This window comes from Cherax quadricarinatus, chromosome 83, assembly GCF_038502225.1.
Source record: "Cherax quadricarinatus isolate ZL_2023a chromosome 83, ASM3850222v1, whole genome shotgun sequence".
Classification (NCBI taxonomy): Eukaryota; Metazoa; Arthropoda; class Malacostraca; order Decapoda; family Parastacidae; genus Cherax; species Cherax quadricarinatus.
In genome coordinates, this window is record NC_091374.1 from 5,836,403 (window position 1) to 5,854,313 (window position 17,911).

Genomic DNA, 17,911 nt, shown 5'->3' on the forward strand with positions numbered 1-17,911 from the left:
GCACAGGTACATATACAATCTTCATACCTAGTAACATATATGTAAATTTCTTAGGATAACCCCAAAAAAGTTAATGATTATTTGCATTGGGTTCCTTGTAATTAGGAGTAGAAAATGAGGATATGGCAGGAAAAGTTTAATTGCATAGAACTTTAGATAGGTAGAGGGTTAAATAGGTGTCTGTAGAACATATTTTAGTACAGAGAATGGTTGACAGGATATAACCATACAGTAATACCTCAGGATACAAACTTAATTTGTTCCAGAAGGCTGTTTAAGTGCCAATACCGAATGAATCTGTTCCCATGAGGAATAATATAAATTAGATTAATCCACTTCAGACTCCCAAAAATACACTTATAAAATTGTTTGAGTTTTGAGCTGTTCGTATCCCGAGGTACCACTAAGTACTTGCATTCTTCATGATTAAACAAAAATAAGCGAGGTACAGCAAGTAATATTATCCCATTGTGTCATGCCCAAAGACTTTTGTCAGAAACAAATATTAGTACAGTATATATTAGTGACTTAAAGATTTCTGAGAAGTGTGAGGGTAACTTTTAATGAAGTAAGAAGTCTTTTTTTTTTTCTTTCTTTGTATGCAAGTTTATTCATACAGTTAAAAAAGTCAGAATTGGGAATAGAGGAGTTTGGATTAAGGTACTGATGCAGTAGCATGGAAGAGCCATCAGGAGTAGAATAGTTTTGATTAAGGTGGTGGTGCAGTAGCATGAAAAACTGTTGGGAATAGAGTAGTTTGGATTAAGGTAGTGATGCAATAGCACCTCCAGTTTTGCTGGTTACATCCTATACTATGCCATAAATAACTTAATAATTTCCAGTGTTTTGAACTTCATTAGATATGAAGAGGTGGATAAACACACACATTATAATGAAATAATTGTCACATAAAACTTTATGGTGTACACCCTACTTTTTTAGATGATTTTTTTAAACTTTAAAGTGGACAGATGTCAGTCATGACATCTGTCCACTTTAATTTTTTCTTATACGGTACCACTTAGGTTGAGATGTATATTAATTTATATATAATGTATTGTACTTTAAACATTTATCAGGAAATACAATATTTATATTTATTGTATTGTTTGTTGAAAGAAAAGATTTATAAAATACTGTTGTGTGTAAAAATCGGTAACCTAATGTCCGTCCATTTGTTTGCTTAAAAAAATAGTCATCAAAAATTACAATAAATAACTAAACATTACCAAACAAATCAGTTTTTGATGCTACATACGAATATGCACTTAACGAATAAAAGAGACCATTTTAGCATGATACAAGGCTGTTTGTTCTTCCCTGTCTGACGCGTCTTTTATGGCACATTTGTCTCATGACCTTCCATGAAAGCTGTATTTACTGGATTTTTTCATGTCTGTGGGGAGCAACTGATCCAACACACAGTGTCATAATGACCATTTTCCATTTTGAGAGAGAAACTTTTTTCACCCCAAAAAATTCCTGAACTATAGTTCAGTGTTTTTCAGCTGGATTTTCAAAAGTACTTAAAATCACACTAGGGGTACTATTTTCTATGCTGATTCCAAATATACACTTTAAAATCAGATCGCTCTAGCATCATACGAGGCCCTCCTTTCTCAGTAATGCCACACCTCCTCTTTCAGAATGCAGGAGTCAACTTTGGCTTACAAGTTTCTGTGAATCCCTTCATATAATGTATATACATTTTCTTTTATTAACACACCAGCCATTTCCTACTGAGGCAGGGCAACCCGAAAAAGAAGAAACACCATCATTCACTCCAACACTGTCTTGTCAGAGGCATGCCTAACTACAGTTCAAAAACTGCAACATGTCTCCACCCCTCCTTCAGAGCACAGGCACTGTACTTGTATATATTTATATCTTTAGCCCTTAAACTGTCCAAATGTAGATCTACGTTTGCGCGTGTAGCGCTCTGACCTTGATTTTCTCCACAAGAAAGAATGTAAAAAAAAACGTAGATCAATGTTCGGACAGTTTAAGGGTTAAATACACGACTTGTCGTAAGAGGCAACTAAAATGCCGGGAGCAAGGGGCTAGTAACCCCTTCTCATGTATATATTACTAAATTTACAAAGAGAAACTTTTGTTTTTCTTTTTGGACCACCCTGCTTCAGTGGGATACAGCCAGTGCTTTGAAAGAAGAAATAAGTGACTCTGAACATCGTAGTAGTATGGTGTAGAAATGTGTTAAAAGTGCTTAATGGCTTTACATGTGGTAATTCACCAAACATTACATAAACTAAATCATTGGTCCTCAACCTTCCTACACAAGTGTGTAATGAGGGCCACATGGTTTGGTTGACACTTTCATGTAGGCTCCAGTGAATTCATAATTTCATACGAAGACCACATTCATTTCCTAAAAGGGCCACATGCAGCCCTCGGGCCGCAGGTTGGGGAACCCTGTACTAAATTCATTTAAAAAGTACTGTTTATAATGACTTTACATGTGTTTCAGAATATGAGATTTCCTGAGATTAGTCATCCATTTATTCAAGTAGATTAGAAAATTTACTCAAAAACTTGCTTCACACAAGTGGCAATAAGGCACTTAATGAAGCAACGTTTTGATTGGTACAACATTTCACAAATCGAGGTTATCAGATAAAAGTTCACTCGTGGGTGAAATGGTGTACCAATAAAAACTTCACTACAATGTCTTTTTTATGAGATTAACAAATTGGTGTAAACAGAATAAATATCACTCAAAAGGATTGGAAATTCTATTTGTATAAGTTCAGCCAAATTTTTTTTGACTATTGTAGTATAGAACTGAAATTTCATTGTACTTGTTAATTATGGCTAATATTTCATCTAAATATATTTCCAGGTACAGTACTATTTAAAGACACAGACAGGAACTTTACCTCTACCTAGCGAGCCAGAAATGAATGCAAGCATCAAAAATGAGTTTGAAGACCATATCACTAAAGGATTACATATTAAGCATTTCCATAAGATGGGTAAATTACAGTGGCAGTACACTGATAATTTAGCCAAGGTGGCAGCACTGCCAATTCTTCCCCAAGCAGTAAGAGATCTGTTTGATGCAGTGCATGCAACAAGGATAGCTTCACTCATGACATTCAAAAGGTCTAGTTACAGAATTACAGGAGAGACTACTTTTGTAAAGGTTAAATAATTTATTATGCTCAGTTCATGTACGACCCAGAAAAAATGCTCTTTCTCCATGAAAAAGTATAAAGTTAGGCTAAAGCAAACAGGTTCCACATTGTTGTGTTTAAGAAAAGCAGGTTTTGTTGATACTCTGATTCATATTTTGCTCAATTACTGATTATTTTATTTCAAGGAACAAGTGCAGGATCTCAGTGTACACTCATGCAGACCATTACTGGCATTCTTGAAGGTGGCTTGGCTATCATACTTCCCTTTCTCAACTCCATAATATTCATTTTGTCAGCAACCTTAATCTGAAAAAATACAATATTAATGATATTGTAAATAAATAGGTAAGAGGCTTGGGTGTGTTATGAGCATGCAAAGGAGAAGGATTTTCTTTTAAGGATGTCTTTACTTTCAGTGGGAAATTAATAATTAATCTACACATATAATTTGTTTTTTGTTACTCAAACCAGTTATAAGGTGAATTTGTATATTTTAATAAATGCAGATGAAATATACCTTTCACATTCACACAGTAGCTTTTTTTTTTTTTTTTTTCTTCCTGGCATGTGTACATGTACTGTAGACAGGCCTGTGGTATACATGTAATGAATTTCAAGGGCATTTATATAAAACTGAAGACACTAAGACTAGTATTGAACATTTTATCTGCTGTGGGGCTTTGTCAGGGTACTTAACTCCACAGTGGGCAAATTATTTTTAAATATAAGGCTTAGTTTCTCTCTGATTCACCATTTGTCGATTTTTGTTATCTATTGTGTAGCTGTTAACTGCAACATGGTCTGTATAGATACTTCCTTGGTAAGCAATCAGCCAGCTCCACATATTTATCACAATCAGGCTTCTCCAGAGGAAACATGTCTAGCTCCTCTTAATACTACCTTGTACAGTGTAAATGAGCACTGGAATAGCCAAAATTTAAATTTGATTATCAATAATAAAACTTAAATTAATATAAAGAGAACAATTATTATAATCAAAAAGAAGCGCTAAGCCACAAGGGCTATACAGCGCTGAGAGAATAATTAAAATTTTAGATTATTGGCAAATATTTTGTGAAGATCTTGCTAGTATATGGCAAGCATTTATTAGTAGTTGAAACTCTGATTTCAGGTGAAGTTTAGACAATTACATTTATGGTAAATAACATAAATTAAAGGTATTGTATATATATACAAAGAAGTGCTCATAATGAACATATTTAAAAAATGGAGCAAAGGCCAATGACAGATATTTAGTTACTTTCAGTCAGCATGATTTTTTTTTTCCTTGCATGATAAAATGCTAATACAACCTGGTGTTTAACACCTGATCATGCCCCACCTTACTCGTTCTAGGGCAGAATATTAGGTGTGGACACTGTGGTTCAGAGTCATTTGAATTGTGTTGTAATGTACTTCTTGCAAAACAGTTATTGAATGAGTGATGGTGACATGTTTCCTTTGTTAGCTCATGCTTCTATGGTGGAAAATTGCTGCCAGAAAACAAAATAAATGCACTACACTTTATCCTTACTTGAAGGAACCAGAATGACCTGTATAGGTTTAATATAAAGATTTTAAGGGACAGAATGATAACACAGCTGGTAGTAAAGACTACAACTTATCAGGAATTTACTTACTGTGTGTTGTCAACCAAACACATTGAAATTTTTGGGGCCAGAAGATCTCTTAAAAATATGTAGTGAAATTTATATTTATTCAGGTTCAGTACTACATGGCAGTGATGCAAGGGGAGATTACTCTGCCATCCCATGAGGCAATGGATACCATGTTCTCTGAGCTCCATCGCCGTCGTCGCCTTGGTTACAAAGATGAACACTTCCATAGGTTTGGATTGGGAAGGGCCTTAAATTATGTCAATGATTTGTCAGCACTGGCTGACATCCCATCTCATAAACCTTTTAAACAAATAATTTTGAGGATTGTATTGATCAGACTTTTGTTTTCATACCCCTCAAGGAAGGTTCCTTGATGTTGGTGAGGGGCTCTTGATTTAGGGAATTGGATCTGTGCTCCACTTCCCCAAATTAAGCCTGAATGCCTTCCACATCCCCCCCCCAGGTGCTGTATAATCCTCCGGGTTTAGCGCTTCCCCCTTGATTATAATAATAATAATTTTGTTTTCATATACCGAGTTCAAGAAATACCAGTATAGAGTTGGGAGTGATGAGAAGGTAACAGAGATTCTGGATGGGCAGGTGGTGAACACTTGGAGGGACCTAGTGTGGCTGGTATCCAAGCGGATGTCTCGTCTCCTCTACCAGGACTTCTTTGGGGTCTTGAATGTCATTGCTGTTATGCTTACCTCAAAGATGAAGAGTTATTTTGTTTAATACTATATCAGTAGAGCAGCTTAAATTTACTGTATACATGGGCAGGAGGAGGATTGTTGGGGGTGTGCACACTTTTAGGGTTACCCAGAAAGGTTTTAATGCAAAACTTGAATATATTATTCAGGGAAGAGGGGGATAGGTAATCCATCAATATAGCTGTTCTCAATTAATACTAATGTTACCCAGGGGAAAAAGAAAAAAAATGGCTTTCTAGAGCTACTGATATGATAGTGTTTAGCAACTTCTCTTACTGAGCAGCAGAATCTTGGTGCTTTTCTACTTGATTGAATCACTGGCATTAACAACTAAAAATACTTGCTTGAATAGCATCTTTTCTCTTCCAAATTTGTGAAGTCTTCATTTAGTTCTTGTGTCATGTCAATGTTGGTAACTAATCTTAGTATTTTAACTTTAGTTCAGCATTTTTTTAATGTTAAGCACAATTAGCGAGGTAACTGAAACGAGACCTTTGAAAGATGGTGATCTTTGGATCAAATGTGATTATCTTCCGTTTGCTACATGCTGCACTATCATTATAGACATAGCACTTATCCATGTACAAAGCGAATGATAATATTAGTTGTATTGTCCAACTGGTAACAAAATAGTTTTTCCACCAAATGGATAAATTTATCTAAATAGATTTTATCATTATCAACTACTGATTTTATCTCATGAATACCACAGTATTTTTTAAATCTGTAGATGCACCCATGAGTATATTTAAATGTTTGTAAAAGACCATAATGATTCTCCCAGGAATAGAAAGACCTTTTACTGCACCAGCAGTGCAGTGAAGGGGTTTAGACTGTCTCACTCACAAGAACTTTGCCAAAGCATTATACTATACAAGTTCTACATACCTGTAGTTTATACTTCACTCTCCATTACCTTTACCTTCTCAGTAGTTAGTGATTTTACTTAGGCTCTAAAGAATTCCCAAGAAAGTTGGGCTTGTTTGTAGCTGGTACTTGTATTGCTGTCATAACTTGTACATGTTTGCGTGTCTTGTCAAAATCTGAATTGCAGAGGTCGAGTTAATTTCCTGGAAAAAATATATATAATTTAGTCAATATAGAACACAGTATACTTAGCAATGGACCCATGAGAAGTGATGGACGATCGATCCTCCATCACTTTAGCACAAGACAATAATAATGATAATTACTGTAATAAATAAGATTAACAAAAATAATTCCAACAAGCGAGTAAAATAACTATAATATTTCTGTTGATGTGGAAATGCCAACTCACAGTTAGTAGACTGAGATATTTTAATCTTGTACAAAATCTAATCTAATCTTGGATTTCCACATCTACAGTAGCATTGTCAGTGTTTAATCTCTATTCAACCACAATACTCATCTTATTAAAGAATGTAGTTTTTATAACCTTCCCCCCCCCCCTTTTTTTTTTAATGCTAGCCAAGATACTCAAAGAATATTTTTGTAAGTTTCTTTACCTGGAGAGGGTTCTGGGGGTCAGTGCCCACTCCAGGTAAAGAAACTTGAAAAAATATTCTTTGAGTATCTTAAGATTTTAGAGACAAGGTATTGTTACTCATAGTATCACTATAACTGTTGGAAAAATGGTAAAAAAAAAAGACACCTAAAGCAAAGAACCTCTTATTTACACATGTTATCAGGTTTTATATATATTTGAAACTGAAAAATGGCTAAGTTTCACTTTTCGGCAATTTTCAGTAACCTGGAACTTACCCTGCTGTATAAGTGGGGGCCTGCCTGTACAGTGGACCCCCGGTATTCGATATTAATCCATTCCTGAGAGCTCATTGAATACCGATAATATCGAAAATCAAATCAATTTTCCTCGTAAGAAATAATGAAAATCAAATTAATCCGTGCAAGACACCCAAAAGTATGAAAAAAAAATTTTACTACATGAAATACACGTATTAAGTTTAATGCAATAAAATAATTGACACACCTTTAATGAAGATCTGGTGATGATTGATGGGAGGGGAGAGGTGTTAGTGTTCAGAAGGGAAATCCCCTTCCATTAGGACTTGAGGTAGCAAGTCCTTTTCCAGGGTTACTTCTCTTCTTCTTTTAATGCCACTAGGACCAGCTTGAGAGTCACTGGACCTCTGTCGCACAACAAATCTGTCCATAGAGCTCTGTACCTCCCGTTCCTTTACGATTTGTCTAAAATGGGCCACAACATTGTCATTGTAATAGCTGTGTTAGGGTGATTTTCATCCATAAAGGTTTGCACTTCAACCCACTGTGCACACATTTCCTTAATTTTTGAAGTAGGCACAATGTATTCCACAACTGGTATAGGCTTCCCAGGGTTAGCCCCAAACCCTTCAAAATCTTTCTTAATTTCCATACTAATTCTTACCCTTTTTACCACAGGGTTGGCACTAGAAGCTTTCTTGGGGCCCATGGTGACTTATTTTGCAGAAACAAGCACCAAACACAGTGATAATATGGAATGTATCCTTAGATGTGCGCACACTGGCACACAAGGGGCAGTTCAGGCCACAGGTGTCGTACGAATCGTATCGAATACCGAGGAAAATTTTTTGCGATATAATGCATCGAATACCGGGGGTCCACTGTACTTGGTTTACCTATGGGGACTGCCTGTATTAATCAAGTTCTATTTAATAACATTTTGAGTTTATGACAAAGGTGGTGGTGGTGACGTCTTACCCTATACACTGGCTATGTACAAGTCTTCCTAATATTTAATGTTTTACTGACGATGCATTTTCAGCTGACTATATTTTCTTTTCGATTGTGCTTTATAAATGATATTTTTCATTGTTTTTAGTATTGCTATATTTACCTGTTACGTATCGAGCTTTTTCAAAATTAAATTATTGTACTATAAATTATGGATTATTAGCTTAATTCACAGCTGCTAAATGACACTTATGGATTAAGGAATTCCTTGTGAATAATAATTATAATCTTAACAGCCAAATTCAGTTTTTTCCATGTTCACCGTTTTGTTTCATTTTAAAAAATTTATTGTATAAGGTTTTAACAAGTTTGCTTATCACTTACTTATAAATATTTGTATTACTTTCACTAGTGTGTAATCAGATAATTATGAAAAGTTCTCACCAAATTTGTTATGTCTTATACAAATATTATATGTTTACTGCCTAGTATTGTACAGTAAATGCTCAGTTTAACAGGACAAAATCCGCTGGGTGAATCTATTGGGAAACAGTGGACAAAGTCTGCTGGTCACAGAATTATTTATTAACAATCATGGGAAAACAACTTCATCTCTATCCACCCCACCTGTTTCTTTCCCTGTTAGTCCATTAAACTGAGCATTTACTAATACTTTGTTCAGTGCAAGAAAGCCTGGCTATTCATACAGTGCTCAAGAATACATGATAATTACTTATGCAACAACTATATAAATGTTTGATAGCAACTACCTCCCGAATAGACATCATAGTATTTCTGATTTTATAAAAAAAAATAGTTATATTATTTTTATATATGCTACAGCATTTTCTGTTTGAATTAATGGTATGCATACAATAAATATGACCTTAATAGACAACTATAATATTTTTGATTTTACAAAATAAAATTAAAATTTGGGAACCACCTTTAATGTAAATACACGTGCCAATATTTCAACAATTTGGCGACGGTGACACATACATCATTTAAAATGTCAAGTTTGTAACTGGTTTTTCCCTATTTTGTAAAACATAATAAAGTTTATCTTTTATTCATAAAGCAATTTTATTCACCTATATAAAATGTTATTAATCATAGACACTTGACACAATCTAAAGTTGTCAGTGTGTTAGCCCAGTCTGATGTTCTCGTGCTTTTGCAGTAACACTTCGGCATTAAACCTATTATCATCATCCTTCAATTGTGTTAGGTCTACAGAAATATTATCCATACAGTTAAAGGTCTGGTATGGTTCTGCCTTTCCAAAAACCAGATGTCAGGCTGCAATCCCTCTCCTCACAGACCCATAGCTCTTATTAGTTCCAATTGTAAATTAATGGTTAATAGGAGACTAGTGGTACTTGGAGAAATAAATATTTATTGTCACATTAGTAGTAGAACTGGTCCTGTACATTGGCAATGCCTTTACTGAAGGTTTATTTGTGGTCTACCTGCCTGGAGGGTCAACACCTCTGCATCTAATTGGGTAGATCAGGTCCTGATCAACCAGACTTATTGCTATCCACAGCCTGGCTGGTCAGGTACCAACTTTAGGTATCTGTCCAGTTCCCTCTTGAAGGCAGCCAAAAGATAGCTTATCCCATTTTATGTTGACTCTATCATCATTACTGATTCTATGTCATCACTGAATGCTCTTAACTCATATAATACTCCAACAACATGCTCACTGGAGAAGCCAGGTATAGATATTGAAAAATCAGGGACAAAGGAATTAATGCACAATTGCTATGAATCCCATCACACATTGGATTACTACTTCATGATAAAGTTGATGTGTTAGTCAAGAAGAGTACCCAGAAGAAGACTGTAGAATATAACTTTGGTATATCTGTGTCTAGCATTAGGAATAATATTAGGAGAAAAGTAAATAATGAAAATAATTGTTATAGGAATGCAGTTAGAAGGCTGAATATATCTATAACCCACTATGATAACATGAATGTAGATAAGTATGTTTATGGAGCAACTTGTAATGTGAACAGACTGACTGATGTTGTAGTGGGGAGGCTTAGGCTTGGTTACAAGTACTTCTGGCAGTTTGGGAGACACACAGATGATGATCAAACTATATGTAAATTATGTGATCAGGCATATGGTCACTGTCTTGATCACTATGTGCTTAATTGTCCACTTATTGAGGAATACAGATATAGACAATATAATAACCTATGTGACATGTCACGATATCTTATTAATGAAAATAAGATACCAGATATACTAAGCAAATTTCCTAAATTTGCTTGTAACAGATAATTGAACTGTAGATATAAATCCATGTGTTTGATAGGAGTGAATGGAGACAAATGGTTTTTAATACTTGACGTGCTGTTGGAGTGTGAGCAAAGTAACATTTATGAAGGGATTCAGGGAAACCGGCAGGCCGGACTTGAGTCCTGGAGATGGGAAGTACAGTGCCTGCACTCTGAAGGAGGGGTGTTAATGTTGCAGTTTAAAAACTGTAGTGTAAAGCACCCTTCTGGCAAGACAGTGATGGAGTGAATGATGGTGAAAGTTTTTCTTTTTCGGGCCACCCTGCCTTGGTGGGAATCGGCCGGTGTGATAATAAAAAAAAAAATAAAATAATGTATTCCTGTTAACCCTTTGGGGGGTCTAGTTCCTAGGCCTTTTGTGTATCCATATTTATTAATTTGAACATGATACATTGAAGTACAAAAAAATATAGTTAAATGCAGCATGCCAAAGCCACTTGAATGCATAGCATTATGGGCAGCTTAAGATTAACTAAGCAATGATATATTCAGTGGTACAAAAATTATTGTAAAACAGATAACAATTTATTACAAAGACAGGTCATATGGTCATTTACTGTGTTGCTGTGTAATCACTAGAATGGAGTATTCTGTTAGGTAATGAAGTTAAATAGTAACAAAGTTTGATTGGGTCACAGGTTGACATATATGAGATACAATTATTTAGTTGTGGGTGAGTAAGTGATTTTTGAGAAGAGACTTGAATTTATAAAGTGTTTCTTTTATATTCACAGGTAATGAATTCCAGATTTTAGGGCCTTTTATGTGCATTGAGCTTTTGCATAGCGTGAGATGGACACGAGGAACATCAAAGAGTGATCTGTGTCTTGTGTTCTGTTGAGGTTGGTAAGGGAAGGGTTTATGTCAGAGTTAAGTGTTCTATGTATGTAGTAGGTGCAGTAATAAGTATGGATGTTTGAGGATACTGGGTGTTAGCCAGGGACTGTTCAGTCTATTTGCAGTCATCTGTTTATTTTTTTTAGGGCAGTGCTTGTTATAGAGGTATTGGGTCTTTTTTAGAAAATTATTAATACATTCGCCAATATCTGTATAGATTTCTAGCTCAGTGTGCCAGTCAATGTTTGTCACTGATGCTGTAAAGTTATTGATAGCTGCCTCATTATGAAGTCTGAAAGTGACTTTAGTAGTGTCTAAGGGCAATTTGCCAAGGTTTGTTATGAGGAAGGTAGGGTAATGGTCTGTGATTATGCCTGATCTTAAGGGGGATATGGTGTTGGTCCAGATGTGGTCTAGTAGAGAAACACTAGTCTCTGTAACTCTTGTAGGTTTTGTTACTGTTGGTAGCAACATGCAGTTACTCATAGTGTTTGTGAATTTAGTAACATGTGGGTCCTGGTCTTGTAGGAGATTTATACTGAAGTCACCTGAGAGTAGTAAGTGATCTTTGTTCATGCGTGCATCAGTTATCATACTTCCTAGGTTTATAACTAAAACGGCTAATGTTTGACTGTGGTACTCTGTAGATGTTTATCACTGTGAGAGGTTTTTGTAGGTATTTGGATTTGAATTTAGCTATTATATATTCCCCATGTTCATCCCTTGTGCAAGTATTAGTGATACATTCTAGCTGGTCTGAGTAGTACATAGCTGTGCCACCCCCTTTTTGATCTGCCCTACAGTTGTGTATGGCTGTGTAACCAGGTATGGCATAGACATAAGATAGAAGGAACACTGCAGCAGGCCTACTGGCCCATGCGAGGCAGGTCCAAGTCTCCTACCAGCTTAAGCCAATGCCCCAACCTAGTCAGGTCAGGTCACATTCACTTAAGGAAGGAACACGGCAACTGACCTAGTAGCACAAGCTAATCAGGTCTAACCCACACCCACTCATGTATTTATCTAACCTATTTCTAAAACTACACAACGTTTTAGCCTCAATAACTGCACTTGGGAGTTTGTTCCACTCATCCACAACTCTATTACCAAACCAGTGCTTTCCTATATCCTTCCTGAATCTGAATTTTTCCAACTTAAAACCATTGCTACGAGTCCTGTCTAGGCTAGATATTTTCAGCACGTTATTTATTTCTGTCTTCCAATTATACACCTCAATCATATCCCCCCTAATTCTACGCCTTTCTAGAGAGTGCAGATTCAGGGACCTCAGTCTATCCTCATAGGGAAGATTTCTGATACATGGGATCAACTTTGTCATCCTCCTTTGTACGTTTTCCAGAGCATTTATATCCATTCTGTAATACGGTGACCAAAACTGTGCAGCATAATCTAAATGAGGCCTAACCAAGGATATATAGAGTTGAAGAACAACCTGAGGACTCATATTATTTATGCTTCTTGATATGAAGCCAAGGATTCTGTTAGCTTTATTGCGAACACTTACGCACTGTTGTCTTGGTTTCAGATTACTGCTAACCAGGACTCTTAAATCTTTTTCACAATCTGTATTATTAAGATCGACATTATTTAGTTTATATGTGGCATGGCTATTTTCCTGTCCAACATTTAGAACTTTGCATTTGTCTATATTAAACTGCATCTGCCACTTCTCCGACCACTGCATCAGTCTATTCAAATCTTCCTGGAGTGCTCTAATGTCCTCGTCAGAATGAATACGACGGCCTATTTTGGTGTCATCGGCAAACTTGCTTATGTCGCTCTTTATGCTCTCATCAATGTCGTTTATGTAGATTGTGAACAACATGGGGCCCAACACTGACCCCTGTGGAACACCACTCGTGATGCTTCTCCACTCTGATTTCTCCCCATTAATGCAAACTCTCTGCTGCCTATTTGTCAACCATGCCTCTATCCAGGAAAAAATTTCTCCTCCTATTCCATGTGCCTTAATTTTCCTCAATAGTCTCTGATGTGGGACCCTGTCAAAAGCCTTACTGAAGTCCATATACACAATATCATGTAGATGAATGGTTCAGAGAACCGACATGTTGATAAATTAGACACATGTGCAACTCTTGGGTATCTTTATTGAGGAAACGTTTCGCCACACAGTGGCTTCATCAGTCCATACATAGGAGAAGCTTGAAGAACAGGAGGAGAATGAGGTAATCAGTCCCTCAACCTTGAGTCGATGTGTTCAGTCCATCAATCTTGAATAGAATACGGCATGTGAGCGGAGAAGCAGCTTATAAACCGTATGGCAGGAGAGGTGCAGCAGTCTTAGGTGGTGTCGCATTTGTTCAACCTGTCAGACACTGCAACTTCTTGGGATCTTAATACTTAGGAATTCTTCGCTTGCCTAATTCTTGGGCATGACCTACTTCCACATTGAATAAATGCGACACCACCTAAGACTGCTGCACCACTCCTGCCATATGGTTTATAAGCTGCTTCTCCGCTCACATGCCGTATTCTATTCAAGATTGATGGACTGAACACATCGACTCAAGGTTGAGGGACTGATTACCTCATTCTCCTCCTGTTCTTCAAGCTTCTCCTATGTATGGACTGATGAAGCCACTGTGTGGCGAAACGTTTCCTCAATAAAGATACCCAAGAGTTGCACATGTGTCTAATTTATCCACACAATATCATATTCATTACCATGATCTATCTCCTCAAATACCTTAGTGAAAAAAGTTAATAAATTTGTAAGGCAGGAACGCCCCTTTGTAAAACCATGCTGAGATTCGTTGATTAATTTATGCTTTTCAAGGTGGCTACGAACTGCCTCGGCAATTATTGATTCCATAAATTTTCCCATTATGGAGGTTAGGCTTATTGGTCTATAGTTCGAAGCTAAGGACCTGTCACCTGCTTTGAAAACAGGTATCACATTTGCCATTTTCCACTTACCTGGCACCATGCCAGTCTGTAGTGATATATTGAAAAGATTAGCCAGAGGTTTGCTAAGCTCCTCTTTACATTCCTTTAGAACCCTTGCATACAGTTCATCAGGGCCTGGGAATTTAGGTTTTAATTTATCAATTTGCCTAAGAACCATGTCACTTGTGACCCTAATCGTGCACAGTTTATTATCATCCTGTTCTACATAATTTATTATTTCTGGAATATCGCTAGTATCTTCCTGAGTAAAAACTGAGAGGAAGTATGTGTTAAAAATTCTACACATTTCCTTATCACTGTCTGTGAGCTGACCCGAGTAACTTTTGAGTGGGCCTATCTTGTCCCTGATCTTACTTCTGTATATCTGAAAGAATATGCTCTTGTGCTACCATCCACAGGATGGATATGGGGTGCACAATAAACTAGCCACTTCGGTGGCAAAATCTAAAATCCAGGATGAATATGATAATGGCAGACTTGGGTAATGCACAGGCATTACTTGACAAAAGGTAAGAATAGATACTGAGCACTCGATAACAAAGACAAAATTAGTGTCATGAAAAAATGAGACCGATAGACAAATAGTACATCAAACAAAAGACAAGGTATATACACAGAAAGGAAGAAAATATAGCACAGATTAACAGAAGGCACGAGTAACAGTAGCAATGAAAAGGAAAGATGAATAGAAGACAAATACATACGTACAAATAATAACAAAGTTATTAAGAATAGCAAAATTCAAAGAAATAATATGGTTAATACTACATCAAACACAATTAAATAAATAACACATCAACATAAGTTGATGTGATGAGTTGACATAGAGATGTGAGCCATGTCTTCCTTTGCAGATGACACCTGAATTGCCATGACAATGTCCTCCACAAAATTCCAAGTGGACATCAATCAAATCTTCAAGCGGGCCACTCAAAACAATATGAAGTTCAATGAAGAGAAATTTTAACTACTCAGATGAGGAAATTAAAACTGTATCAGGGTATACAACAAATTCTAACCATACAATAGAGTGAAAAAGTAATGTGAAGGACCTGGGAGTGATAATGTCAGAGGATCTCACCTTCAAAAAACACAATGTATTACCTGGAGAGAGTTCCGGGGGTCAATGCCCCCGCGGCCCAGTCTGTGACCAGGCCTCCTGGCGGATCAGAGCCTGATCAACCAGGCTGTTACTGCTGGCTGCATGCAAACCAACGTACGAGCCACAGCCCGGTTGGTCAGGAACCGACTTTAGGTGCTTGTCCAGTGCCAGCTTGAAGACTGCCAGGGGTCTGTTGGTAATCCCCCTTATGTATGCTGGGAGGCAGTTGAACAGTCTTGGGCCCCTGACACTTATTGTATGGTCTCTTAACGTGCTAGTGACACCCCTGCTTTTCATTGAGGGGATGTTGCATCGTCTGCCAAGTCTTTTGCTTTCGTAGTGAGTGATTTTCGTGTGCAAGTTCGGTACTAGTCCCTCTAGGATTTTCCAGGTGTATATAATCATGTATCTCTCCCACCTGCATTCCAGGGAATACAGGTTCAGGAACCTCAAGCGCTCCAAGTAATTCTACTGCATCTCCTAAAAAAATGACAGGATGGATACTGAGAACTTTCAAAACTAGGGATGCCACGTCCATGATGATTCTCTTTAAATCACTTGTTCTCTCTAGGCTGGAATACTGCTGTACACTAACTGCCCCCTTCAAGGCAAGTGAAACTGCTGACCTGGAGAGTGTACAAAGAACTTTTACGGCACACACAAGTATGATAAATCACCTAAATTACTGGGAACAGTTGAAGTCCCTTGATTTGTATTCCCTGGGATGCAGGTGGGAGATGTACATGATAATATACACTTGGAAAATCATAGAGGACTAGTCCCAAATCTGCACATGAAAATCACTCCCTATGAAAACAAAAGATGCAACATTCCCCCAATGAAAAGCAGAGGCGCCACTAACGATAAGAGACAACACAATAAGTGACAGGGGCCCAAGACTGTTCAATTGCCTCCCAGTATACATAAGGGAGATTACCAATAGACTCCTGGCTGTCTTCAAGAAGGCACTGGACAGGCACATTAAGTCAGTACCTGACCAGCCGGGCTGTGGTTCGTACGTCAGGTTGCGTGCGGCCAACAGTAACAGCCAGGTTGATCATACCCTGATCCACCTTGAGGCCTAGTCACAGACTGGGCTGCAGGGGCGTTGAACCCCGAAACCCACTCCAGGTATGAAAATATAAAGTTACAGAAGAAATAGTACGAAGATAAAAGTGACCAGACTTGATAAAAGGACCAAGCAAGAATTAAATGGTATAGATTATCAGATAATTATTATTACAATCAAAACTAAGCACTAAACCCACATGGGGCTTATCAGAGACAGTGTGGGAATAATTAGTGACAGGTCTGGCACTAAAAATTACGACCATCACAGATCAAGTCTTTGTCGTTCTGGTTTAAGGTGTATGCAAGTTTAAGGAACAATTTTGGAGGGGATAAGTATAACTGTCTTAAATGGTAATATAAGTGTAACATACCTAGGACAGTCCCAAATAAAAAGTGTTTCACTTCCACTGTGGTCAGTGTTAACCACATCAGTGCTGCATCAAGTCTGATCATTTTTATTGTTTAATTAAGGTGCTACACAGCTACCTTAGACACAGCTACCTTAGACACAACTACTTTAGACACAACTACTTTAGACACAGCTACCTTAGACACAGCTACCTTAGACACAGCTACCTTAGACACAACTACTTTAGACACAACTACTTTAGACACAGCTACCTTAGACACAGCTACCTTAGACACAGCTACCTTAGACACAACTACTTTAGACACAGCTACCTTAGACACAGCTACCTTAGACACAGCTACCTTAGACACAACTACTTTAGACACAACTACTTTAGACACAGCTACCTTAGACACAGCTACCTTAGACACAGCTACCTTAGACACAACTACTTTAGACACAACTACTTTAGACACAGCTACCTTAGACACAGCTACCTTAGACACAGCTACCTTAGACACAACTACTTTAGACACAGCTACCTTAGACACAGCTACCTTAGACACAACTACTTTAGACACAACTACTTTAGACACAACTACTTTAGACACAGCTACCTTAGACACAGCTACCTTAGACACAGCTACCTTAGACACAACTACTTTAGACACAACTACTTTAGACACAGCTACCTTAGACACAGCTACCTTAGACACAACTACTTTAGACACAGCTACCTTAGACACAACTACTTTAGACACAGCTACCTTAGACACAGCTACCTTAGACACAGCTACCTTAGACACAACTACTTTAGACACAACTACTTTAGACACAACTACTTTAGACACAGCTACCTTAGACACAGCTACCTTAGACACAGCTACCTTAGACACAACTACTTTAGACACAGCTACCTTAGACACAACTACCTTAGACACAACTACTTTAGACACAACTACTTTAGACACAACTAACTTAGACACTACCTGTGATTATTCTCGGGGTATTGTGACCAGCAGAGGCACTATAATAATCAGTCAACTTGATGTTGTTGGAGTTGTTAGGGGTCACCAAAGTTGACGCATTGATTCCTCCTTCCTGAGAGTCCCGGAGAAACATATGTTGTATAAA

General features: G+C 37.3%; 1 protein-coding gene and 1 long non-coding RNA gene across 4 annotated transcripts in view; one reads left to right on the forward strand and one right to left on the reverse strand.

Moving 5' to 3' along the window:
- The window catches only part of LOC128702213 (senecionine N-oxygenase), a 49,614-nt gene extending 44,766 nt beyond the window's left edge, over window positions 1-4,848 (forward strand). For all 3 annotated transcript variants that reach the window (XM_070102770.1, XM_070102767.1, XM_070102769.1), the window contains exon 8: window positions 2,858-4,848. In XM_070102770.1, coding sequence (XP_069958871.1) covers window positions 2,858-3,169 — 312 coding nt within the window. In that variant the 3' untranslated portion in view covers window positions 3,170-4,848. The remainder of the gene's footprint in view (window positions 1-2,857) is intronic.
- LOC138855157 (uncharacterized) lies at window positions 3,619-17,907 on the reverse strand. Its single transcript, XR_011394331.1, has 3 exons — window positions 17,767-17,907; window positions 5,305-6,551; window positions 3,619-5,126 (listed from the first exon to the last, which is right to left on the reverse strand). It is a non-coding gene; the product is annotated as an uncharacterized lncRNA (long non-coding RNA).
- Between the last annotated feature and the right edge of the window lie 4 nt (window positions 17,908-17,911).